Source organism: Dermacentor albipictus, chromosome 7 (genome assembly GCF_038994185.2).
Source record: "Dermacentor albipictus isolate Rhodes 1998 colony chromosome 7, USDA_Dalb.pri_finalv2, whole genome shotgun sequence".
In the NCBI taxonomy this organism is placed as follows: domain Eukaryota; kingdom Metazoa; phylum Arthropoda; class Arachnida; order Ixodida; family Ixodidae; genus Dermacentor; species Dermacentor albipictus.
Genome location: NC_091827.1, coordinates 29281517 through 29308207, shown reverse-complemented (window position 1 = coordinate 29308207; position 26691 = coordinate 29281517). Strand labels below are relative to the sequence as shown.

At 47.3% G+C, this 26691-nt stretch overlaps 2 protein-coding genes across 3 annotated transcripts in view; both read right to left on the bottom strand.

Moving 5' to 3' along the window:
• The window catches only part of stnB (stoned B), a 44619-nt gene extending 27427 nt beyond the window's left edge, over nucleotides 1-17192 (bottom strand). The window contains exons 1-2 of one of the 2 annotated variants that reach the window (XM_065450975.1): nucleotides 17054-17192; nucleotides 302-3105 (exon numbers count right to left, since the gene is read on the bottom strand). In XM_065450975.1, coding sequence (XP_065307047.1) covers nucleotides 302-3091 — 2790 coding nt within the window. In that variant the 5' untranslated portion in view covers nucleotides 3092-3105; nucleotides 17054-17192. Of the gene's footprint in view, nucleotides 1-301; nucleotides 3106-6622; nucleotides 6762-17053 lie in introns of those variants that run through there. The other variant, XM_065450976.1, reaches the window with a different exon arrangement.
• Nucleotides 17070-21717, bottom strand: LOC135917458 (proteoglycan 4-like). The gene is made up of 2 exons (XM_065451018.1): nucleotides 21556-21717; nucleotides 17070-18344 (listed from the first exon to the last, which is right to left on the bottom strand). Exons 1-2 carry the CDS (start codon nucleotides 21715-21717, stop codon nucleotides 17070-17072), a joined length of 1437 nt encoding a protein of 478 aa, XP_065307090.1.
• Between the last annotated feature and the right edge of the window lie 4974 nt (nucleotides 21718-26691).

Here is a 26691-nt window from a genome sequence, read left to right as displayed (position 1 = left end):
GAAATCTGATCTACAAGTCAAGCACGCATCGGCTATTTACAAGACTCATTGCACACTCCAGCGTAATTTCTGGTGTTCATGTACATTTCAGAATGTACACCACTATTCCTGTCGTGCATACAATGTGACTAGAAGTGATTCTTTTGCTACAGGAACGACAGCAACATTTGGGAATGTTCTGACACATACAGGCGCAACTTGGGCTGAGCAAAATCTATTCAACAGTGGTTACTCGGTGAAAAACGGGCATCCAAAAACGATAAACAATGTGTGTATGTCAGTATTTGCACTGATTTCTCACCTGAAGCGGAACCTCTTGAAAAGGGTCAGCGTCCTCCCTGCTGTTGTGTAAGTAGAGGATGTTCTGGTCAGTCATGCGCACAAACACTTTCTTCCAGTACCGGTTGCCCGTGATTTTCTTCTTGTTCGGATGTCGTAGCATCATCTCCCAGCCGTCGCCTTCAAACTTTGGCCGAAACTCCTCGAGTGGCTGTGATGTATCTTCATCGAAGAGTGGTGTCGATGGACTCTCTGCCGATTCGCGCTGCATGGTCGCGGCATCCCCCAATGCCGGCGTGGGTCCCACCTCGTCGACCACTGGCTCATCTCGAATTGCTGCACCCCGGTCGAATGGATTGAACCGAGACCGCACGGGTGACTTCGGCGGCGGCTGCAGCTTGGGCGGTGGCTCAAGGCTGACCAGATCTGGTGCAGCGACCTCCCGCATTTTCGGTCGGATTACAACAGACAGGTCAGGTCCCACATCATCGTCGTCAAACGAATCTTGCGAGACTTCCTTGACGGGAGCCTTTGGAGATGCCTTGGGCTGCGGTGGCACCTTGGGCGCAAAGGGGTCGAAAATGTCCATGCTACCGAAGCCTGCATCATCATCCTCCTGCAGCGATTGTTGGTCGAGGTCGTCAAATGCGGGTGCCAGGGTGGTGTCCTCAAATTTTTCGATGGCCTGCTCAAATTTTGCCGCGAATGCTTCAAAGGCAGTCGTATCCGTGAAGGGGACAGCATTCTTTGCAGGCTCAAGCTGGATGTTGCTTGTGTCAAAAGGGTCAGGACCAGGTGGGGGAACCGTGGCAGCAATGTTGCTTGCACTGAAAGGATCATCATCGGTTGCCATTCCAACTGCAGCAAGGATGTCATTTGTGTCGAACAAGCTGTTGCCACTTGCCATGGCTGGAGCGGCAGTGCTACTTGTCTGGAACGGGTCATCGCTCGCTGGTATGACAGGAGCACCGAAGGCGCCATTGCTGAAGGAGGCATTAGCGACAGTCGTAGCAGGGTCGGCTGCATCACTTGTATCGAAGAGGTCCTGACCATCACTCACCACAGATGTAGTAGCAGTGACATCAGTCGTCTGAAACGGGTCACTGCCAGTGGCAACCGAAGCATTTAAACTGCTAGTCGCAAAGATGTCGTTACCGGTCGTTTTAGGCTGAGCAGCCAATCTGCTTGAACTGAATGGGTCATCACTAGATGGCGCAGGTGGAGAAGCAACATTGCCTGAATGAAACGGGTCATCAGAGGCTATCACAGCTGAAGTAGCACCTGAATCTTTTCCAAAGAAATCACACTCTGAAGATGTGGGTGGCACTTCACTGGTAGCAAAGTCTGCAAATGGCTCAGGCTTACCGTTGGTTGCAGCAGGCGCTTCCCGTTTATCGCTGGGCCCAATGTCGAACGGGCTCACATCCTCCCTCTGTGGTGTGATGCTGGCCAGAGCAGCTGGAATGGGCTCCTGGCTCTCTCGGCTGAGGTCTGAAAAAGGATCAAATGAGCCAATAGGCTCCACTGGCGAGCCTCCAGCTTCCTCCGGAGACGTGTCAACAAAGGTGCCTCCCGAAAGTCCACACTTGTCGGGTGAGAGGCCTTGGTCAAAGCTTGCCTTGCCAAAAGCAACCTGGAAGGCATCCGGTGCCATTTCATGCTCACCCACAAACAGGTCAGACACAGGCTGCTGCCGCTGCTCAGTCTCGCTGGACTTAAAGGGATCGCTACTTGGCGGTTGGTGCACAGTGGCTTCGGACTCACACGGAAACGTTGCTGCAATGTCCTGCAAAAGGTTACTGGCCTCACTCTGCGTCGCATTTGCTTCTTCTGCACCCACAAGGGTCGCCTGAAAGAATGCCAAGTCTTCCTCGAGGTTGTCAAAAGGGTTTGTGCTCGACCTGCGCGAACCTGAAAAAAAGTTCGGGACATCGGGCGCAACGTCGCCAACATCACCACTACTGAAGAGAGTTTCACCAGTCGTAGCAGATGCATCGGTGAGAAATGGGTTGCTCATCTCTGGGCTGGCTTCACTGCCGTCAGCCTCAACAGGTGGTGGTGGCACCTCCTTGGCAGCAACGCAGCAATCCACAAATGAAGTGTCAAAGGGGTCAGGTTCGGTGCTTGTTGTGAGTGTGTCAACAAATGACGTGTCAAAGGGATCACTGATGTCTACGTGAAGGGCTTCTGAGGGCTGTGGTTCCTCAACACCAAAACCACTGAGTAGGTCAAGGTGAGGTGCGTTTGAAGGTGGCGGTGGAGGCGGCTCCTCGATGCCAAAGCCAAACTCTTCGAGGAGCTTCCTGGCCTGGTCGTCGTCAGCAGCCGGCTGAGTTTCCGGTGGAGAACTAACTGATTCGCTAACGAGCTCACCGGATGGTTCGCTCACAAGGTCCTTCACCAAATCTCCAACCGGCTCCTTAGCCTGCTCTGAGCTGCCCGTGGAGGGCCCCGCTACTTCTGCACCCTCACTTTCCTCGAAGTTCACCCACGATCTGGCTGGGCTGGCAGGATCGGTAGGCGCGGCAGCAGATTCAAGGTAGTAGTCAGGCCGGGTGAGTTCAGTGATGGCAGAGCTCTCTTTTATCTTGTTTAGGGTGGTTTGGGTCTTGTACACAGTGTCCTGTACGCGCTGCGTCAGCTGCTCAAAGAAGCGCCACTCCTCGCCGGTATGCTCCTTGGCGGCGCCTTCTGGCGGCTGCTGTGACTGCTGGCCCTCGGCTAGCTGCTTGGCATAGATGGCCGCTTCAACCTCGTCACTCTCTGGGCCTCCTCGCTTGTGGCCCTTGATCTTCTTTTTGAGGAAATTCATCTCCTAACACTACCCTGCAAAAAGAAAAAAAAGAATGGGAGTTCTCACTTCGTCAACTCATGGCTAATGGCACAAAGGGCAACTGAAGCCTAAGTGACACATTTTAATGTTATCAGCAGGAGCTGTTTCTTCACCTTATACAGGGTATACATAAGGTAAGTGTAGTAACAAGGTAATCATAGTGATAAGTTGAAGCCATGTGCCACAAGAACAAGCCATGCAATAACCAAGTGGGGAAACAAATACCGCTTGGTAACGCTGACACCAAGGTTCTGCATCGTGACCGCTTGCACTTTCATTTAACTGGAGCACAGAGCTATAAGCTGCGCTAAGTACACAGCATAATAAAACAAAGTGTTAAAAATTAAATTATGGGGTTTTACATGCCAAAACCACTTTCCGATTATGAGGCAAACCGTAGTGGAGGACTCCCGAAATTTCGACTACCTGGGGTTCTTTAATGAGCACCTAAATCTAAATACATGGGGGTTTTCACATTTTGCCCCCATAGAAATGCGGCAGCCGTGGCCGGTATAAACCAAAGTGTAGTACCACCTTAGATTCACAGTGTTACAATGCCCTTACAATGTGAAGATTAATTAACCGCTACTATTTGCTACTCTTGCGTCTTAAACTGCTGCATACTGTGCAACCTTGTCACATGTTATCCTTTAAGAGAACATCCTGACCTCAGCCCATAAGTTGTACCAGCTACAAATACCTAACGGTACTTTTCAGTGTTCACTAATTAAGGAATAGCACATTGAATCATCAAGGATATTCAAACGTTATGCTGTCCCTGTGGTTTGTACACAGCATGGCTGAGCAGTACTTGAGAAACGCTCTGAAACTGATTGAGCTACCAATACTACAAATTTGCTTTCAACACTGGTTTCTCTATTTACTTAGTGTTTGTGATACCCCATGGTCATAAATGGTATCTCAAAAATGCCACCAAGCATATGTTCACAGCTTCTGAAGTACCGTCTTTTCACGCGTATAACTCGTCGCTGCACGCGACCCTAACGCCCAAATAACAACCCTCGGAAAATGAAGAAAAAATAGGAGGAGGAGACCAACTACCTAACCCGTGCAAATAACCACATACAACAATGTCCAGGCACTTGTAAATATCTGTAAAACATACAAGGAACAACTGATACTCCAATCAAACCTCAAGAAACAATCACGTTTTGTATGTTCAGTGCTTTCACTGTTAAAACGCGCTTCCGCTTCAATGCTGAGCGCGCCTTCATCCTCTGCTTCACTGCAACGCAAGTTTCGCATTAAAGTGCGGCTTCGCCGCAACAAGAGCCCCACTGCCGTGAAGCCGCATCTACAGGCGAAACTTTCATTGCTGTGAAGCTGCATCTGAAGGTGAAACGCGTATAACAGCGCCCCACATCAATTTCGAGCTAAACCGCACTCCGGGCAACGCGAAACTTCACATCGTACTTTGTTTTTCGAAATCTTCATGAGGATTGCGTTCAAGCGAAAAATTCGGTTAGCAAGCGTGCAACCACTTTTAGGAAGCTGCAACGGGCGCCACAGAAAACGTTTTACACAGAGCTGGAATTAGCAAATGCTGGTAAAACTTATCAAATTGTCTTTTAAATTAAATACTAGCCTTTCACGAGCCAAAAACAACGATCTGATTACGAGGTACGCCACAGCAGGACACTGCGTATTAATTTAGGCACCGTAATAATGCACGGTACATTAGCTTGTTCTTTTTTTTTTTTCCATTTCGCCCCCATTGAAATGCGGCCGCCGCGGCCGGGATTTGATCCCGCCTCCTGGAAGTTCAGCAACACGAAGCCGTATACCCACTAGGTTACCGCGGCGGATTGGACCAAGTTTTGTTAATATTCCCAGTGTAGTTGAATAGAAATCGCCTGTTCATGACACTAACTACCCAAGTGGTTGGGAGCCAAAGCATGAACCAACGCCGAGCAGAATTGTTTAGGACTACGTTTACAGTGCTTTCACGGCAGAGTAGCACTATTTTTCTTCGGCATATAACTGTCATGTCTTCGCGCATTGCTCAAGTATCGCTGGCGTTCTTCGCACGTTCACCTGTGGACCGCAGGTGAAGGTGTCCGCACCTTCTGCAGACTATACGCTGCCAACAAACTGAATCGGTACACGTCGCATATTAACGTCAGAAACCTTTACACCAAGCCTCTCCTTGTGAGGTTGCAGTTTGGGCAAGCACGAAGGTCACCTTCAGTTGTGAAACGAAATTATTCCTTCGGCAACTCGGCGCAGAGCAACATTGCGAAGCCAACCGCAGTCGTGAAAAAAATCTCGCGTCAAATCACGTCCTCCCAACACGGCTCTTGACAACACGTACTATATGTACCCGACAGCTGCCTCACAACGGGTACCCTGTAGGCAAGAAGCGATTTCGCTTCAATTCCTACAGCGCCTCCCCTGGACACGAAAGCACTCCCCTGCTTTCATCAACTGCATGTCAGAGAAACCCGAAAAGCGTCAAAGGCCTTTGTGACCCACGTAGACTCGGTTCCGAGTCCAAGGCACGAAGTAGAAGATAGATACATGGTCAACCCAGGCTCGTCCAGAAGGAGGAATAATATGCTGCTGCACATGAGGAATTTAACCCATCTTCAAATATGTTTTGAGGAAATTAAGAGCAAATTTAGGACGTGCAATGTTCAAAGGAGCTACCTCACGCGCGGTCACCTCCTTCAGGGCTGATGTCTTTTGAGCCGGCATTCTACCGGCGGCAACCGACAAACCCAACAGATTATCCAGTCTCCCTTACACGAAAGGGTCCAGCGAAGCATTTCTGCGCGAGATGCAATGGCCCGTGCATGTATGCCCTAATCATCGACAGCGGCAAACTAATGAGGGGGGAGGTGAAAAAAGCCAGCGCCGCAAATCTCCGAATCCCTTCCGTTCTTCAACCGAAGTGCCCACATTTATGCGTTACGCAGCTATACGAGCGTTGACACAACCGCTGCAGAGTTTTCACAACCCTTTCAGGACAAGGTAATTTTTCTCTCGAGGAGCAAGGGATATCACGACGGAGCCGGGGGGAAAAAAAGAGAGAGAGAAGGCTTATTCCGCAACACCAAGCAAGCCCCGAGACTGCGAAATCGGAGCAGAAGGCACAGAACGACGATCCGCAAATCTCGACGCCGAGGTCACGCTCCCGAAGGGGACGATGATCGACACACAACGCGCGCGGTACACACGTACGTATACCGGGGAGGATATACAGGACGACGCGTCGTACACAACCTCTGCCGGCGGGGATGACGAAGATCCGCGAACGCGCGCACAAGCCGGGGCCGACCCAGACCGCACCACCACGGGGTTACCGGAGTGCGAGCTCGCCATCTTTTTCCCGATCGATAACCCACAGCGCGCGCGCGCGCGCGCGACCGCGCGCCAGAGACCACTGGCACCGGAGAAGGCCGTCGGCACACGCCGATCGTCGTCGACTACGCCGCAGCCCGCCGCGCCGGAGCAGCTGCGCGGACGGTTATACCTCGCTCGCTCGCTCACCCGTCCTGGTCCCTGCGGCGTGCCGTCGCACACAGAATGAGGCATGCCGAATGGAGTTGCCCCCGGGTCTCGTCGAAGCAGCAGCAGCAGCACTTCAGGGGCGGCTCCGCAGCTAGCTTATGGCATGGCTGGCGCGCCCCTTCAGGACGCGCGAAGAACGACTTCGATCCGCGCGCAGCGCCCCGCAACCGATACTTCGCCGGCGATGCCGGCGGCGGAGACGGGAGTCGGGATGCGCAGCCGCCGAACGACGCGCGCGCCGCCGCTACCTGAAAACCCAGGCTCATCCGGGCGACGTCATAGTAGGTAGATGGGTGTTCCGTGGTAGTATACTACGCGCGCGCGCGTGCCAGTAACAGTAAGCACGATGGTAGTAGTTCGCACTTCGCTCGTCGCGCGACCGCTCCCCCTGCCGGCGAATGGGGAAAATGGGGAGCGAGAATGAGGTGGGAAATAGGGAGCAATTCGCAGATTTTGCCACTAATGCGTCGTTCACCCTGACAAAAGAACACCCGCCGCCCACGCTGTTTCACCTAGCTGGGTCAGGCGCCGTTACACTACCAGAATGAATGGTACCACCTAAAATGGGGCTTAGCATTTTCTTTCCTTTCCTGGGAAACCTAGTTTGTGGTACAACACAGTCATGGCATGGTGGGGCAATGACGTACCACGAAAGTAAACGACAAGGAGTAGAATGTGTAGACAAGTGCGAGAGAAGTGCCGTGCACAAATGCACGTATGAGCACAAACAGCCGAAGCAGCAGTGCATAAAATCAAAGAGTGCATACATACACAAGGATGCACACTGCAACAAGAGGAACCATAAGCATATGACGGTTTGGAAGCGGCTTGGAGCGTGAGCATGCTGCTCAGACACATGCACACACACGCACTGTTTAACAGCGCACACAGAGGATGAAGGCCGATACCCGAGGACGCAAGGTGAGGGAACAACAACGATGATTAGCATGAAAAGAAATCAGACGATCAAAAAGAAGACAAAACACCGACCACAGACAATTTAGTAAACTTAAAATGTTTCAGCTCCTTCATAGCAGCCTTGTTCACAAACGAGATGAAAACATGTCGGACACCTAGCGTACACAGGTGGCAAATTTCCATCGTTTTGGTCGAGTGTCTGTCATGATTTGGATATTAAGCCACTCTAAATAGACACACACTGTTGGTTCTTTTCTTTTGCAATCATACATGCCTAATACTAGGTAATACTGATACATGCATATTGTGTGCTTCTTGTGGACGATGCACGCAGGCGCCCCAACGAAGACGACGAACGCTCTCTGGCTCTCGAGCACTTGGCTGAACTGGCCGGCGCTGCAGTTATCTTTTGTAAATATACTTTGTAAATAGTCCCCAGTTCTTAATCCTTCATTCGCGTACCATTTTGGTGGAGGGTGCCTTTCCCCGTCCTCGCCACGGAGCTCCGCAGTGGACGCACCGTCCTGCTTTCGTCTCCTTCAACTTCTCGACTTCTACACCTTGTCTCCTTTTACTTCTGCGACTCCAACAACGTATGTTACGGTTACTAATCTCCGCAATCCTGGCATATTCTCCGGCCAAGATAATGTCGACGCCAAGGACTGGCTCAGCCTGTACGAGCGTGTTGGCCGAAACAACCGCTGGGACCTTACCATTATGCTAGCAAATGTCCTATTCTATTTGGGCGAAACTCCTCGTGTCTGGTTCCAGACACACGAGGACGAGATCTCTAGCTGGGATGCTTTCAAAGAAAAGCTCAGCGACCTCTTTGGAAATCCCACCAGTCAGCAGCTGGTTGCTTGAAAAGAGCTTGCTACCCGAGTTCAGTCTTCTACTGAATCGTATGTCTCGTACATACAAGACATGCATACTCTTTGCCGGAAAGTCAACGAGAAAATGGCCGAGGTTGACAAAGTCGGCCACATACTCAAAGGGATCACGAACAATGTGTTAAACTTGTTGGTGCCCAATCGAAGTCACTGTCAAAGAATGCCTATGCTTTGAGCTTGCCAAAGGCTGCCGCGTCATTCCACAGTTCTCCCAGTTCCCCAACATGGCTGCGACGTCGACTGCTTCACCACCCTTAAATGAGCACATCACACGTATTGTTCACTGCGAGCTTGAGGCTGCAAGTCCTGCACCGTTCCATCCGCACCCACTTGACCCCGCCATTGACCAATCAGCCCCAGCAATCTCTCTCATTCAGGTAGTTGTGCGGCAAGGATTTGAAAACCTAGGTTTTCCCGCTGCCTGCTCCATCTCCCAACATGACGCCCAACTGGTGCTGCCAGCTACGCCTCACAACGATCTGTACTCCCCTCCCAGATACCGCAACCCTACATAGTGGAGAGGTCTGGGCAACAAGTGAATTTGCTTCCGTTGCTTTCGCATTGGCCACATCGCTTGCCACTGCCGCACCTCCTGGACGTCACCATATTTGAGCTCCTTTTTCTCGTCTCCTCGCCCATACGCCGACCCGCGCCGTTACTTGCCTCGCCGTATGCCTCCTACCTCTGACGCATACGTCGGTGACAGTCGTCCTGCTCATTCGCCATCACCTCAGTGCCGTCGGTCCCGTTGCCCCAGCCATGCCGCTATTCATCGCCGACCAGTTATGGACCCTCTTGGATGGAAAACTAGACCATGCAGCTCCTGGGGGTAGTGCTGCATTATCTTCATCGAGACGAAATCCTCTACTGACGCTCCCAACTAACCAGAACTTAGTTGATGTTCATGTTGACAGTGTCCCTTTGATGGTGTTAATAGATACTGGAGCCCACGTTTCAATAATGAGTTGCAACCTCAGTCGTCGACTGAGGAAGGTTCTCACACCTCCTACTACTCGAGCCGTATGCATGGCCAATGGCAGCACTGCTGACGTCACTGGAATGTGTACTTCCCGTATAAGTATCGCCAACTGCCACATTCTGGTTCTTTTTACAGTGCTGTCCAATTGTCCACGTGACCTAACCCTCGGACTCAACTCCGTGCTATCGGAGATGGCCACGTCACAACATTTCCCGTAGACGTCTGCTCAGATTCTTCACCATGTCCACAGGATGCTATTTGCCCTGAGGCACCATTTCGTACCATAATTGCTACGGACCTATTGCCTGAAAAAGCAGCAGCTCTGTGTCGCCTTTTGATTTCCTACCACGACTTCTTTGACCTCGACAATTGCCAAATGGGCCAGACTTCAATTGTTAAGCATCACATCAGTACTGGTGATGCCAGTCCCATTCATCGCCGGCCATGTAGAATTTCTGCTTCAGAGTGTAAGGTTATTCAAGATGAAGTGAACAAGATGCTTGCCAAAGGCATTGCTGAATTTTTGTTGAGCCCTTGGGCGTCGCCCATAGTGCTTGTAAAAAAGGAAGATGGCACATGGTGCTTCTGCATAGATTATTGTCATCTAAACCACATTACCAAGAAAGATGTCTACCCCTTGCCTGGCATTGACCACGCCCTCAATTGTCTCCACAGTGCCAACTACTTTTCATCAATAGGCCTTTGGTCTGGTTATTGGCAAATTTCTGTGGATGAAAAGAACCAAGAGAAGACTGCATTCGTCACCCCTGATAGTCTATATCAATTCAAATTTATGCCATTCAGTCTATGCAACGCCCCAGCAATGTTCGAACGCATGATGGACTCTTTGCTTCAAAGGTTCAAATGGTCAACATGCCTCTGCTACCTAGACGATGTTCTCGTATTTTCGCCTACGTTTGAGACACACCTTGAGTGCTTATCAGCTGTTCTTCAAGCCTTCCGCGAAGCTGGGCTCCAACTAAATTCATCGAATTATCACTTTGTTCGCCGGCAGATTACAGTGCTGGGCCACCTTGTTGATGCTTCCGGTATTCAACCAAACCCGGAGAAAATTCGTGCTGCCACGTCTTGTCCTGTACCTAAGTCTGTCAAAGACGTCTGAAGCTTTGTAGAACTCTGTTCCTACTTCCGATGCTTCATTGAAGACTTCGCAAGAACTGACCGACCATTTACTGGTCTTGTGAAGAAGGACATGCCGTTTATGTGGGGCCCCACTCAACTGCCGCATTTGCCCACCTCACCAACATTCTCACCACAGAACTTATACTGGCCCACTTTGACCCGTCCTCTTCTACAAAGGTGCGTACCGATGCCAGTGGTCACGGTATCAGAGCCGTGCCAACAGCCCAGCGCCAACAGGGCCAAGATCGTGTTATTGCCTATGCTAGCCGCCTCCGTACAGCTGCAGAGTGCAACTATTCGATTACAGATTGTGAATGCCTGGCTCTCATCTGGGCGGTTTCCGAATTCTGCCCATACTTGTATGGCACGCACTTCTCTGTAATCACGAACTACCATGCGCTCTGCTGGCTTAGCTCACTCAAGGATCCTACCAGCCGGCTTGGTCACTGGGCGCTGCGGCTGCAAGAATATTTTTATGCAGTAGTGTACAAGTTGGGCCGATTACATCAAGACGCAGACTGTTATCACCCTATCCAGTGGGCGAACCACCCGCCGGCCCTGACCCCGAAACCGACGCTTGCATTTTTTTCGTTTCTCAGCTGCTACATGTTGCCAAGGGGCAATGCCATGACACTGCCTTGTGTGCCATGATCGACGGCTTGGAATCTTTGCCTTCTGATTCGTCCCTTCACCTGTTTATTCTCCAGGATGGTGTATTATACTGCCACAATGTACGCCCCAACCATCCTGCCCTACTCCTCGTCATTCCTAAGCACCTCCGATTAGCTGTTCTCCAAGGACTTCATGATTTACCAACGGCAGGTCACCTTGGCGCCTCTCGCACCTACGATTAGATTCGCCAAAGCTTCTTTTGGCCAGGCCTTGCCTACTTCATTCGGAAATGTGTTGCGGTGTATGAGAAATGCCAGCACCGAAAAAACCATAGACACTCCCTGCTGGATGCCTTTAACTGCTCGACATTCCTTTGGAACCGTTCTTTCGCGCTGGCTTGGACTTGCTTGGCCCTTTCCCTCTATCGACGTCTGGCAACAAGCGGGTCACTGCGGCGACAGATTACACCACGCGCTACACCATCACCAGAGCGCTTCCAAAAAGCTGCGCCACAGATGTCACCGATTTTTTTTTTACGTGACACGATTCTGCAGTATGATGCTCCACACCATGCTCCACACCAACTGCTCACAGACTGTGGTTGGACATTTCTTTCTAAAGTCATCGCCGACATCCTGTAGTCTTGCTCAACCAAGCACAAGTTGACTACGTCTTACCATCCACAGACTAATGGTCTCACATAGCATCTGAATCGCACCCTAACAGACATGCTTGTGAAGTAAGTCTCATCCAACCATACTGATCATGGCCTGATGCAACACAATGTTCAGAAAGCACACTTAACAACATGTGTGGCTTCAATTGACATTGGTGCTGCTTCAGCCACTTCTCAATGTCCCCACTTTTGCCAACATAGACATATGGACACATCGCCCATGAAATAGCATGCACTACAACAAATTTTTCACTCTTTAGTTTCATTCACATTCACGAGTTCATGTCAAGGATTTTGACTTGGCGCATGGGCAATCTGCACGTCGTACAGGCAGAGAATGCATGTTATGGCTTCACTTTAGTCTAAGACATAAAAAATTATGGCCCTCTTTCTGCTTGAGAATGCAGATGGTGCCGTTAAGCGGGAAAGCCTGCACTTCACAGAGCCGGTGAAATACTCGGGGGTATTCGTTCCTGGCATACGAGAGCAGCAACATCAGCTTTCTTGTTGTCAGCACTCATGCAGATATTTTCACTCCTCATGATGAGCGAGTTGGAGCGAATCTGAGAGGTAGGGTGCACAGTCAAAACAGACTTTGGAAGAACATGGACTGGAGCATCGATGAGCACTCATTTGAGAGTGGAGGCATCAGAGAAATTACACAACTTCATCCCAGCAGCAAGTTTTCTCTCATCGTGGCTAAACTACAGCAAAGAACTCCATGCTCTAGTGAAAGCATAGAAAGCCTTGAAACTACACAGGCTACTGGTTTTGCTACGGTTACATTATTATTTTTAAAAAAAATTAATTGCGGGGTTTTACGTGCCAAAACCACGATCTGATTATGAGGCACGCCATAGTGGAGAGGACTCTGGAAATTTGGACCACCTGGTGTTCTTTATAGTGCACCTAAATTTAAGTATGATTACATTATTATTCATGCATGGTTCTTGACGTAAAAATTATGGACAACCATGTATTAAAGAGCAACACATCAACTGCTAAGGCACACAGCTACATTTTCACCAGCTCAGTTGAGATCTGATACAAGGTTGACATTTTTCACAACTTCAAAAAGCTATCAACACCAACACGAGGGCTTGCCCCTGCGAGAGTGCTTTTGCACTTAACCAGGACAATGAGAGTGTCCAGCAAAATCACGGTGGGCTAGGGAATAAAATGGCGACAAGTATTGGCCAGTTCCAGACTGCAGAGCTACAGCAATCCACATGGTGTTTACAACATTGCTTGATGGGTAGATTGAATATTTAAGATACCACAGCATTAGAAAGCTGCAATGTAGCTCTTCAAAAGGTAAAAAGGTAGATGCCTTACGTAAAGCCATTTTCCATTATAGCTTACGCAACTAAATACTAAATCTCCATAATGCCTTTTTAAGGCTAATTCACTTCCATTGTTTTCTCCACATATTTTATGCAAGGCACAATGAGAAAGCAACTGAACTTCCTATACACAGAAGCACACTTTTTTTTTTTTTTTTGCACAGACTACCTTGTGCAACAGCTCATCTTTGCTCTGTGAGCAAGGCAGAGAACATCTTCGATATGCTCCCATGAGAAGCAATAATCTTCCAAAATACACATGACATATACAGGTTGTTCGTCCGGTTGTTGCATTCGTTGTGATTTCTGGCACCATCTGCATTGGCTGTGCTGCAGTGACCATGCACAAAATGCAAGTACAGCACAATGTTGGGTGCCTAATGTGTTGCTAACTTCTGCCCAACACATTCAGGGCAGGGTTCACGCATAGGTTACCACGCGATGGCCCTCAGCGGCAGAAGTGGACCGAGTCGGTGCACGTCGCTGGGCACAAGGAGTTGACCCCGCTGAAGAGCACCCACAATGGCTCACCTCATTTCAACAGTAGAAGAAAAAAAATGTTTACACTAACCTCTGCTTTGCATTACTGAAAATTTGTAGAAAGGTCGCATCTCATTGTCTGGGTTGTACAGGGCTATCTCACTTGCATAGTTTTTAATGATAATTCAGTAGCAATTCAGCAGTAAATGCAAGAGAAATATAGCAACGCAATCAAACCAACTTGTCACTTCTAACGCTACCCAGCATATCATTCACGGCTCAAGTTACTGCTGTCGTTTACATGGCTTCAGATGAGCAACGTGCAGCTCACGACGACGCTGTCGCTCACGTGTGAAAAGCAGATAACTAGCCTCTCCATGTGGGGACCGTACACATTCTTATTACCTGCACTTAACTGCTACAATTAATGTGAAATACAGATGAATGGCTGGCATGGGCTGAAGTAGAGCCCACGTGGCCCACAAACTTCCGATGCGCGTCCCACAGTCACCTGCACATCTACGCTTCACAAGGATGTCAGGACACCAATGCGGGAATAGGGCTGTCAGCCATTATGCAATAGGTCTATCACTAGACCTACTTGACACCACCATCAGCACACCTTAACTCCATATTTTGCAAAAACTGACACATTCAAATACTTCTTTTCTACACACCATTAATAACTATAATTGTTTAGACTATGCACTGTAACATGTTTCTGGCTGTATTTCTAAGTTATTATCGTATATATATATATACATATATATATATATATATTGTATATAAATTGTATTGCATAATTACTTTTAACTCTTTCGGGACCGGGGAAAAAACAGGCAATTCTGATGGGTGTCAAAAATTATTTTTTATTACGAATAGTCATTACGCTATATTGCTGCAATGTTTATCAAAATGTAGCTAATTAGATGGTCTTTCATGCATAAAGAAAGGTTAGACTTAAAAGTGATATATAATATTTTTTTAAAAATCTCAAATTCAAGATTTGCTGAAAGAACAACATAAAAAAGTTGGAAAAGTCACGGATATAAAAGTGGAAAAACATAATAAAAAAAATTCAAGATATACAAAATGTGCTACAATGCCTCCTTTCTTGCTTGTGAAAATTTGGCACGCGTATCTACAACTGTCTTTTTTTTGTGTGAAATCTAGCTTGCACCAGTGGTCAGCCACTCAGGTCCCACGGTTCTTGTGCCACTCGATGAAGCAGTTCCGGGCAGTCGTAAAACACAAGTGAACTTGGCATGTGCTGCAAAAGACATTAGTTTTGAGCTCGATTTTCTTCTGCTCATAGCACAGCTTGCAGTTTCTGCGTTTTGCCACTTTTTCCGGCTTGTGGAGTGCATGTTTTGCGACGGGTGGTGGAGGCGTGTGTGCTTGCTTGGCACCGTCAAGATTCAAAAGCTGCCGAATGAGCTTTTCTCTAAAAGCTAGGTGGTCAAACCCGGCAGTGCGTGCCAGCTCAGGAATCTCTGGGTGCAATGAGTGCTTTTATACACACACATGAGTGCTTATACACACACATGAGTGCTTATACACACACATGAGTGCTTTTATACACACACAAGTCTGTGAGCGAGTACCCCTCCCTTCCCCCCTCCCCCGAGTTCCGTGTTCTCCCTGCTATATGCAAAATTCCATGGACTAATAGTGCCGTAAATGGTTGCCACCACTACATGAACAGCACTACTGGCATATCCTACCACCCCCACCAACGCCAGCGTGCAGTCGGTATAGTGCCCACCTATCACTATTTCCAGTGCATGACTTCAAGATCATGATCGCAACTGCAGACTTAAAAAAATTCTGATAAAAAATTTTCCGTGATGTTCTCCAGATTGCCACTGCAGCCTTGGACACCCTGACCATCCTATTATGCTTAAAAAAAAAAGAAAACCGGGTACCACAAAAATTGGCTGCCAGTCCCTTTAACATGCAGCCAATGCAAGGTACACGAGTGTTTCTGCATTCACTGTCGGAACATAGCCACCGTGACCAGTGTCGAAACCATGACCTCGTGCATAGCAGCGCAATTCCATAGCCACCGAACTACCATGAAAGGTTTAGCTTTAGCTAGCTTTCTCCATTAGCACAGTGGTTAAAATAGATTAACGTGGCCTTCTTTATCGATCATTCCAGGTGTGTAGAATAGTAGATTAGGCTCGTTGAATAGCTATCAAGCATGTGGCGGAAATTCAAGCAACATGGTCACGAGCTAGTTTAGCTTTTGTCTAGTAATTATCTTTTGGACGTCACCACCACTATAAGTAGTCTCATCAGTATGGCATGTCGACATGTTACTGCACACACTCTGAAAATCTGTAGCACACCCAACAGTGTTGAAATTGTAGAAAGAATGCTACGTATTCAAAATTTGTTGGACAGAAGCTCCTCAAAATGACACTTAACCATTTTCTCGCTACTTTAGGAGTAATTTCAGCAACTCTCATTTCCAGCAACTGATGTTATATTCCATATACTCCTCGACATATTTTATACTTTATTTGTCAAAGGGCTTTTGTAGTTATTGGCTTGGCCACTAGCCATCGACAAGAAAGTACCTCTTTAGGTACAATAAAGCTGTTGCGTTTCGGACAGATGTTCAGCTTTACTTCAAGCTGTGCCACACGTTTTACATCTTTTCTTTGGCCGCAAGATTTTGACACTCGGGAATATGCACTGGTGACAACGTATGCAAAAAAAAAAATAGAATTTGTGAAGCTTAGAAAGATTTGGGTAGTTGCAATTAGCACTTTGTCTTATGTGTGCTTATAGCATAAATATAATGTGACAGGATGCATAAGTCTCAGATGTTAACCAAAGACAAATGGCTGTCTCGGTAAAAACCAGCATAAAAAGGCAAAAGGTGAAGAAGACAGCAGGTGCAATTCTGGTGGTTTTGCAGAGAAAACACACTAGGAAACAATGGTAGAAGAACAAGTCCTTTTTTTCTCTTGCCCATTTATAGTCCATCCCAGAAATGCATTCTACTACGCTGTTCTAACAGCATCCTGCAGGGATTAGTTGGATACCATAATGACAGAGTCCTGTAATATCTGGGACAGATGGTAACCATATCTACGAGGTTTTTATGTTACTTCCGAGAACAACAATTGTTCAAAAGCAAGTATGTTGGAACACAACGACAACTGCAAGAGGGTTCTAAGCAGGAGTAGTTAGTCTAGTTCAACATAGCGAACAGCAGAGACAAAAGGTCAAGTAATACGATCAGGACAGACGCACTATTTACTTGTTGTTTCTACAATAACAGCACCCCTGTCGTGGTCGTATCACTCATCCCATCAGTCATCAGCACCGTTTGCTATGCTGAATAAGGAGGACACTCACGGTTGTGGGATGTGCTCTAGGAGGCATGCTCCGGGCTGCTCAGAGAGCTGCTTCCGGGAGATTGGTGGTGGCAGTCACAGGCGCAGTCCGAGTGTGCGGCCTCCGGACCAGGGCAGTCACAGCAGCCGGCTGCCTGGCTGTCCTCGGAGCGCTTGCGGCTACGGGGGCTCTGCAGACCTTCCTCGCAAAAGTGGAGCCAGCTCTTGAGCGAGCTGCGACGAGGGCTCCGTGGCCCACGGCCCGTGAACTGCTCCCCGGGCAGAAAAAGCCGGATCTTATCCGGAGGGCAGGGTTCCGGTGAAACTGCCGGCAGGAACGCCTCAATCGGTGCTATGTTGATTGGCGTTGTGCTCCGCGGGCGCTCGATCGGGATGGTCACTACCTCGAGCCGCTGCTGGCGAGTGGGCACGGGGCTGCGCGATGGTGGCGGTGGTGCCACTGCAGACGCAACCGAGAGAAACTCTTCGGACTCCACCGAGTCCTGAGCAAGCAAGGTCTCGAACTCATCCTGACTACTCTGCTTGGCAAGAACCGCGTCTAATGTGAGCTCCGACTCCGACGAAAGTGGCTCCGGTGATTCGCGGCTGCCCCGACGGCTGGCACTGGGGATGTCAGCCAGCGACTGGCACACTCGTTCCAGCAGGCACGCACGGTCGAAGGGGTCGTTGATTTCTAGGTCCTGTGGCCGCGCACGTGGCTCGCCTGGCACGTAAGCTGGCTTCTTGCTACTGGTCCCGTCTTGCCGTTTCTTCGGATTGCCCTGTGGCTGCTTGTCAGGCAAGCTGTCCGGCTGTTTGTCCGGCTGCTTGTCCGGCTGCTTGTTTGGCTGCTTGTCTGGTCTCTTCTCTGGCGCCCTATCTGGCACTATATTCGGCATGCTATCCGGCACACTCTGCGTTGGGTTATTGGGCAAGCTGTCCAGCACACCGTCCGGCTGTTCGTCGTGCAAGGTGACAGAAAGGCGGGGAGCGGTAGGCACAGGTGACGGGCTGTGGGGCGAAGGGCTGCGGGGTGACTTGCGGCCACCAAGCTTGAGCAAAGACGAGAAGAAGCCTTTGGAGGGCTCGGGGCTAGTCCCACCACTGCTGCGCTGCGGCGAGCGACCGCGCAGGAACAGCTCAGTCCAGGAGCCTTTGCGACGCTGGGGCTCTTCGGGAGTGAGCGAATCCGTGGAAGGCGGCGGTGGTGCCTCCAGCAGGGGCGGTGCCACGGGCGAACAGGGAGACCCGTTGGCCGTTGGCACCGAGCCACATGGCGTCAGTGTCGCCAACGAGTCAACATCCCCTTCCACCTGCACAATAGTGCAAATGCACTCTGTTATCAAAGGGTCTGTATACAGTAACCATGCACTGATGAGATCGAAAAAAAAAATGTGCCTTAGCCGTCTCGCATTTATTGTAACAGTGGCTCTTGACATATGTTAACTGCTTCAATTTTTCTTCAAATTCTTACTTTAAATCTGTACATTTTTGTTCGATTCCACCCCTCACCAACCTAGAACTTTATACCCAGTGGCTTCTTGGCCATTCTCCCGTAGTGGGTGATCGCAGTATATTGAGGAAAACGTGTGCAAGCAAAAACAACATGGTGGCCTTCGCTCTGGGAGAACGCGCATGTTGCAGTAAATAATTTAAGAGCCAATGGAATCCCTGAAGTCTGCTGCCACTTTTTTTTCTCATCCAGTTCATCAGCAATCGCTTGACCCATGTTCATTTTGGCTTTACCATCTAGTAGATGCTGCAAAGCCTCATAACGAGGAGGGGCAAATTAAAGCAACATCTTCTTAGCCTACGCCAAAAGGGTTCAGCGTAGGTAAGATGTCTCACCAAGTAGATGACTTATTTAAGTATTGAATGTTGACCAACTATGTAGGGCTAGTGAGTGGACCTCTCTTCTGCACAATCAAACAATGAATCACAGCGTAAAACTTATGTGTCTAATGTTGGCTCACAAGTACCTCTTACACACACAGACCGCCTAATGGAATAGCATATGATATTTAATGGCTTCCTTGATCTTAAATTTCTTATACTTGGGCTGCACCATTACATTGTCACTGGCCATACGCCACTGTGACAAAAAAAAAACACTATACTTAAACACATTTAGATATGATTCATACCTCTCTAGGCATGCAGATCTCATAACCACTCTTCCCTAGAGAGGCATCATACACTGCCTTCACCCACATAACACCGTTGCATCGACATTGTGGCCGACGTCTCACAGTGCGATTCTTGAAACAGTGCAGGCCAGAATGTAGCTCACTGCTATTTGTTACTTTGTTCACCTGTTTTGGAATCCCGCTCATGTCTTTTTCTCACCACAAGCATACACAATGAAAGCTATCGGCTTTCAATGCAAATTTGGTGTTCCCTTTAACACTGGCACACAGTGTGCATCTGCTCGAACTGGTGCTTGCATTTCTGCATAGATTGCGAACAGTAAGGCACATAAATTGAACCCTTTAATGACAGCACATATACTCAAAGAAAACATTTATTTTCTATCTAAATGTGGAAAACACATCAACACTAAGCATAATGAATGAAAAGAAAAAAATATTTTGCAGAAGCTTTCTCAGCAATATGGGGAGACGTCAGACAGAAAATTGGCAGTGGCTTCACCTCAAGCCACTTATGGCTTCATTTGGCATTTGTACAGACAGTTATTGTCATATGTGAACTATAGATGTACATTTCATTTACTTTTGCATCCCGTGTGCAAGACCCGTGTAGCTGGAGATCTTGCATCAATCCGTCTCCTCTGACCGTGCCTTCAAAAGAAAGCAAGTTGCGTGCCAAACTTCTTCTTTGTTCCGTGTTCTTGCTCTAAACCAACAAATGACGTTTGACACCTGTCATTTAGTGTTGGCCGAAGACATTTAGCCACGAACTTCATATTCAATACTGGAACTCAGCAAGAAAAACAAAACTATTTCTGGTGTGTTGCCCACATTAGTAACAGGTTAAACATTGCACGAGATTGATGTTGCAACCTGTACCATCCACAGAGATAAACAGTGGATAATACTACACATAGCAGAGGATGAATATGAAGACAAATGTACACATCGGTAATTAATTACCTGCTTCACTTAAGGTTTGCTTCACATGTACGCTGAATCTGTACAGATTTTATTTTCTAAAATTCAGACAGATCAGTCCAAGATGGTCTGCAAGGATGAGAAGAGGGGATGAAAAATAATAATGAAGGACGATGACCAGTATTGGAAAAAAGCATGATTGGTACATGATGAAAACAAGGAAATGATGCATTAAGGTCACAACCTTATCAAAACAGGTAGTGCTGCAGTTAGCTGTTAAAACAGCGAGGATTGTATGTGCTTGCATTGAATGCCCTTCCAAGATTTCCAGTGATTTCAGGGATCCAATGAGCATTTACCCGTGCACCATTACCACAGATCTGTCAACTTCAAAAAAAAAAAACATCTTGAATGTGGTGAAAAATGCTAAAATGTGTATTACTGATCAAAATGTGGCTGCGAATTTGCAGATTTTGTCTTACAGTAGGTAACTCTGAACAGGCACTCTCCTTTAAAGTTTCAGCTAGAATAAACTGCGCTACAGACAAACAAAAATATTCACAACTGCTATTCTTGAAGTGTTCCGGCAAATATGGCCAAAATAGTGGTTCTATAGAGTCATTTCATGGAATGGGTCGAGATGCAAATATTCGAATCGGTCTGAAAAATTAGGCATTGAGAAATCTGTTGGAAATAGTACCTGCATTTCTTTTTTCACATCAATTCTACCCTAAAGCGGATGGAAATCAAAACTTGTAAAATTGCTGATGCCATTACAATAATTGTTAACTAGTTCTGAAAATTCTGCAGTTTGTGATAAGATCATAAAAGCTGGCAGATATGTTATTTATTTATGTATTACAGATACTGTGCTCTCTATCATGAGATCATAGCTGGGTGGTACAGCTTAGTAAACACAATACAATGAAAGAAAGGCCATACATGTGAAGAAAGTCATTTAGCATACAGATATATACTTATCACTGTAACTGAGCCACAAAGGATGACATGTCTCGGTTTACAGCTTTGTTAGTTAATTGTAGATGATGGTCCACAGGAAATAGGTGAACTTAAAGTTGTTTCATTCAGTTAAGGGCGAAATAGATCAAGAATGTTGTTTTCTTGTAGTGTAACCAATTCGGTAAGTGAAAATTGTAAATATTGTAATGTCCATTGGTTAGCTGATAGAGTAACTTTAGTCGACAAATAGGATTTGAGTGGCTAACTGATGGAAATCCACTTTTCTTTACGAGTGTACTGACGGATGGTCTACCATATGAATTACAGGATGAACTGTACCACCTTTTTTTATTTCATATTCCATCTAGTTTATTAATGTTAGCGTTAGCACAGAGGTCCCAAATAATTGTAGTATACTGCATGACAAGTAAAATAATAGTGCAACATCCACTGCTACCAGCAAACACTAGTGAACAGGTCACTGAGGCTCGCCTACCTGTGGCGTGGAGACCTCAGAGGGCACGAGGGTGTCGGGGCTGCGCGCCTCAGGGCTGCTGTCCTGGTCATCAGTGGGCAGGTCCTCGAAGGAGGCCAGGGGCGCCGGCCCAAAGCGGCGCTGCCGAGAAGGGTAGCCCCCCTTCTTGGGAGGCGCCGCCATCACCTGTGCGGAGCACCATGCGGAAAACCACGCGTCATTGCAAGCCGAAAACTACAAACGGCGCAAGTCAGCTCTGCGGAAATTGGCACGGCAGAGGAAGTTTCATGAAAGGGAGTAAGTGTCATCTACATCCCGAAGCTGAGAACGTAGCCCATTTGGTTTTCTAAGACAAAACTTAGCAGTTAAGGAATTCATACTGGTCAAGGGATTGAACCTGGGACCAATGCCTTTCCTGGACAGTAACTCTACTGCCTGAGTGAACCAGAAAGGCTATGACAGATTGCAGAGCGATGTCAAATTAATTTACAACTCGAAGCGCAGGGTCACTGAATGTAGCAAATCCACAAATCTCCCATGTTTAATGGCTCTGTGCTTCCAACGGCCAATTAATTTCACCTCACTCTGTGACCAGCTGGCCTTCTGGTTGGCTAGGATGATCGAGTGACCACCCCATAAAGGCTTTGGTGAGTTCTATCTCCAAACCAGGACAAGTTTTTCTCCAGCTGTGAAGCTTCCTTTCTAAGAAACCTGCATGGGTTTCTTAGAAGCATTGTGCTCAAGGGGATGACAGTGTCTTTTCTTACAAGAAACGTCCAACCGTGTGAAAGCCCCCGAGAGTGCAACAAGTCACTGAAGAAACCTCACAGATGACTTGAGTGCTAAAACGGCCAATCCAAATTGCCCTCACTTTCTTAGTCTGCTCATGACATTGCTTAACTACAGAGATCACCAAGGCCAAGGGTCACAAATGTATGGGAAATGTTTACTGCACATTCTGCTCCATAGGCTGGCCATTTCCACTGAGCTACAGAGACAGAGAGCATTGTTTACGCACAAATAAATTGCAATGTTTCGTGTCACACCTTACGACACACTTACTTCATCATGAATGTTTGCCACCCATTCATTTCCACCGAGCGAATCAACACTGCTGCACTTGAAGGGCTCCGAGAAGGTGTTGCTCGTTTACACCTGTTCCAAAATGTATGCAAGAGTGTGTATTTGTAGTTGCCGCTTGATACTTGAAATCCCTGCCAGTAACGGCAGCCATACGTTGCTATACGTGATGCCACTGGAATGGTGCAGCTCAGCCCAGCACGGCATCGTTTAGGTGTCTTTAGTGTAAATATGCAGAATAACTTAGCCAGCCAAACAGCTCTGCATGCTGCGCAGAGCAGGTTACAAGAAATACAAAATATTATTTTCTTGCTCAAGTCACTTCCACTCGCGCAAGTAAATTTCTGCTATTTTTTACTAACAAGCTTTTATTCTGGGTGCGCTTAGGCGTGCCTGTGCTTGCACTCTTCTGGCACTAAATACTTTCATTTCTGGACAGCACAATTCAAGAACAGAGATATGAAGTCAGACACTGTTTCCCGTATTCCTTTCTGCTCGAGCTCAATGAGAAAACTCAGGAAATGTGGAACGTCAGTTCCAAGTACGAGTTCCCGTGTGCCACAATTCCTCCCAGCTCCCTTCACAAAGTGCATTCCTCATCAAAACTTTCAGTGCCACTGCACAAATGAACTGCACCCCCCCCCCCCCTCACAACGTTTTAATTGTGCAGCTTACCGTCCAGAGACCTGCACAGTGGGTTATGAGGTGCACTGTTGTCTAGAGATCCCAATTAATTTTGACCACTGCGGTTCTTTCGTGCACCTAAATCTAAGTGCATGAGTGTTTTTGCATTTCACCCCCTAGGAATGCAGGCCAATAGTCAAACTTGCAAACTTGTGCTGAAGAGCAGAACATGAATAGCCGCTTAGCTACTGCAGCAGGAAGCAGTCCTCTGTCTCCCGAGTTTCGGAGCACTGAGTGTTCTACACAAGCCCTGCAAAGGGACCCAACAACAGGCCTTGTCAATCAACGATTGCCTTTGGAAGTTCTGACAAAGACTACAGACGTTCTTTGTGTTTGTACACGAGAGCAGTGTGACGTCACTGGCACATGGACAGGAATGGCCATCTGTTGTTCTTTGTGCAAAGGTGATTGGTGGCTGCAGTTATCTGCGGCTTAAGTAGCAACTTTTACTACGACAAGAAGCTAATAAAACGTTGAGCACCTGCCAAAAGCGATCACTAGTAGCATCGGACAATGGGCACCTGTATTCGTGATGCAACGGCATTCCATCCCATAACCACTCCTCTGTTAGGAGATCACAAGTGCTTGACATTCGCTATTTGCTGACCATGTCAAACATGCAGTGATTAATTCTTAACTGCCACAAAAACCTAAAATTACCTGCCTTTTTTTTTCTCTGAAGCTTGAACACTTGAAACGAGAAAGGGTGGTTAGAATCAAATGAATGCAGTCAGTAATTTCTTTTTTTTTTTCTGTGAAATATGGTAGTCGACATTCAAAGAGGTGCTTAGTACTATGGGGGTGCCTAGTTTCACATTACCACAGTAATTACAAGCAGCCCCAGATTCGTAGTTCTTATTTCAATCTTGCACACTGAAATTTGCCAGGTACTGTCAGGCATGCAGCCATGTGAAGCAGCACTTCCCTTTCTCTGACCAGATTTCCATCTATACAGATGAACAAAAGGTTTAAGAAGCCACGAAGCAGTAGGAACTGGGGGGCGAGTTCTCCAATGCAAACACACAGGCTTGTTAGATTTCGCTAGTTGTTGGCCTGAATCACAATTCTGGTAGAGAAAACTGGCTATTTACAACTTCCCGATTTTGAAAAGCACACAATACACAGACAGCCTGAAACACGGAAAACACTGACATCGTCCATCAGTTCGTGTTTTGTGCGCTGCTTCAAAAGCAATCACATTTTACAGCAAAGCTACGAAGAGGGAGTTTCACAGCCATTATTGTGTGGCAGCGTGGTAGATATCAATGAGCAGCACAACTTGCACCAAAGTGCCGAGTTTTTTTTTTTTCTTTGAAATTCAAATATCAATGACAATAAAATAAAAGTTACCTTGCTTACACCTCACACAAACAGACGACACTTTCTCTCCACAGTTATTTTTGCCAGCTATTCGTAACTTTTGCTTCTCACATGCTTTGCCGGCTCCAAGTTGGAGGTCAGCTAGACGTATGTACAGCTGCAGTGGTAGAAAACATCCAGCAACGCAACCTGTGTTGGAGCCCCAGAGTAGCTGCATGACCAGGGTGTCATTGAGAGCCTACAGATTATCAGTGATGAATGATCACTAAGAATAGCCAGCAAACGGATTCCTACTTCGAAAGATACGAGAACGTGCATAACACGCTTGCTTTCTCTGAAGTATCAGTTGCGCAGATTGACTTACACTGCACTTTACATCTGCACTTTTCTTGTTGTTACTGTTTTCGCACAAGAAGTCCCAACACAACTTTAGCACACCCAGGCGCGTCATCGACGTCCTTTTTCTGTTTCTGCCAGATCTCCCACACACGGTACAAACCCGACAATAAGTGTTACCTATCCAACCTATGCACCATTTTATAATCAGTGGCAATGTAAGAATTTACAAACAAGCTCCTCCCACAAAAACACAGTGCACTTTCCTTTCACCTAAGGAACAGAGCTGAGCCTGCTATAATCCGCTCACAGCTTAATGACATTGCTCTGCTAATATAAATGCCTGGCTTATTGGAAAGCAAAAGCTGGTTGTTTCACGTTAAAATATTAGCTATGGCCAAGTGATATCAAGATCACTCATAAAATTTGCCCTAGACGTTCAGGTTTCACCTTGAAATCAGCAATGCAAAAACCCATTTGTGTGGAGAAAACAGTTGCTTTAAACATGGGAAAGCACTTGACGTCAGGCTAATAAGCGAACCAAATTGGCTGAGACATCTATGCGAATTGTGTTTGAGTTGGACAGTGTACATATAATCTTGGAATTTACAGGTTAAAATATGGGGTTTTACGTGCCAAAACCACGATCTGATTATGAGTATTGGGGGGACTCCGGAATAATTTGGACCACCTAGGGTTTCTTTACCGTGCACCTAAACTTAAGTACATGGGTGTTTTCACATCTCGCCCCCATCGAAATGCGGCCGCCGTGGTCGGGATGCAATTCACAGGTTGTCACCGACTGTACTGCCGTATACCATAATGGTGTATGGCACCACACTGTCGTTAATGGAACCTGCATTACCAAAGGATCAACATTTTAGTGCTGCTAAGGCCAGCAGCACTAAAGAGATTACTACGAGTCCCAGTGCCAATACTATGGCAAAAGCAATAGTGCAAGCATACAATTATCCGACTCATTCAGCTCACAATATCATGAGACCCTTGGAGTCGAAAACCCATAGTTTCAGCAACAAGCGGCAGCAGCCTGGGAGAGAATTGAAGCATTAGTGTCCTCTACTAGCCGTGATGTTAGTTACTGTTAACGCTACCCCTGGTAACCAAGCAACGTGTCCTTCATGAAATCTCTCCAAGATAAAGTAGTAGCTCGTTCAAAAGCAAAGGCGCTGGTGGTCAATTTTATGCCTTCAGGCATATGGCATGACTGCTGAGCACTCTTGACCGTTAACACTGTTCATTAGAAATAGGCGGCAAAGACACCTAATTGAACTAGTGCGAAAGACTTGCATGCTATTTCAGTACGTTCATCGATCTCAAACAGAGCCGACATGGTTATAGCGAGCTTAATGTGGCTGGTAGTTTTTCTAGTAGCAGTGCTACCAGATGCGCGCCACTCTGGTAGTTGTACCGTAGTGTTCGAAAATCGGACTGCATTTGAATAAGAAAAGGCGCTGCAAAAAGTGAACACGGTGCGCGAATGAACGCGATACACCGAGTTCAAAGCACAAATGCCTCATCAGATTTCTTTCTAAATTCTTATATGCAAAAAAAAAAGAAAAAAAGGAACCGCCGACGTTCGACGATCGAGTAGCCCAATCGTCGAGATGCAAGCATTTTGCAAACCTCAGAATGCATATACTTAGCCGCCGGTTCCGAACACACGAAACTGTATGCAACTGCACTTTTCAAAACGGTACCCGGCCTGGCATGTTTACA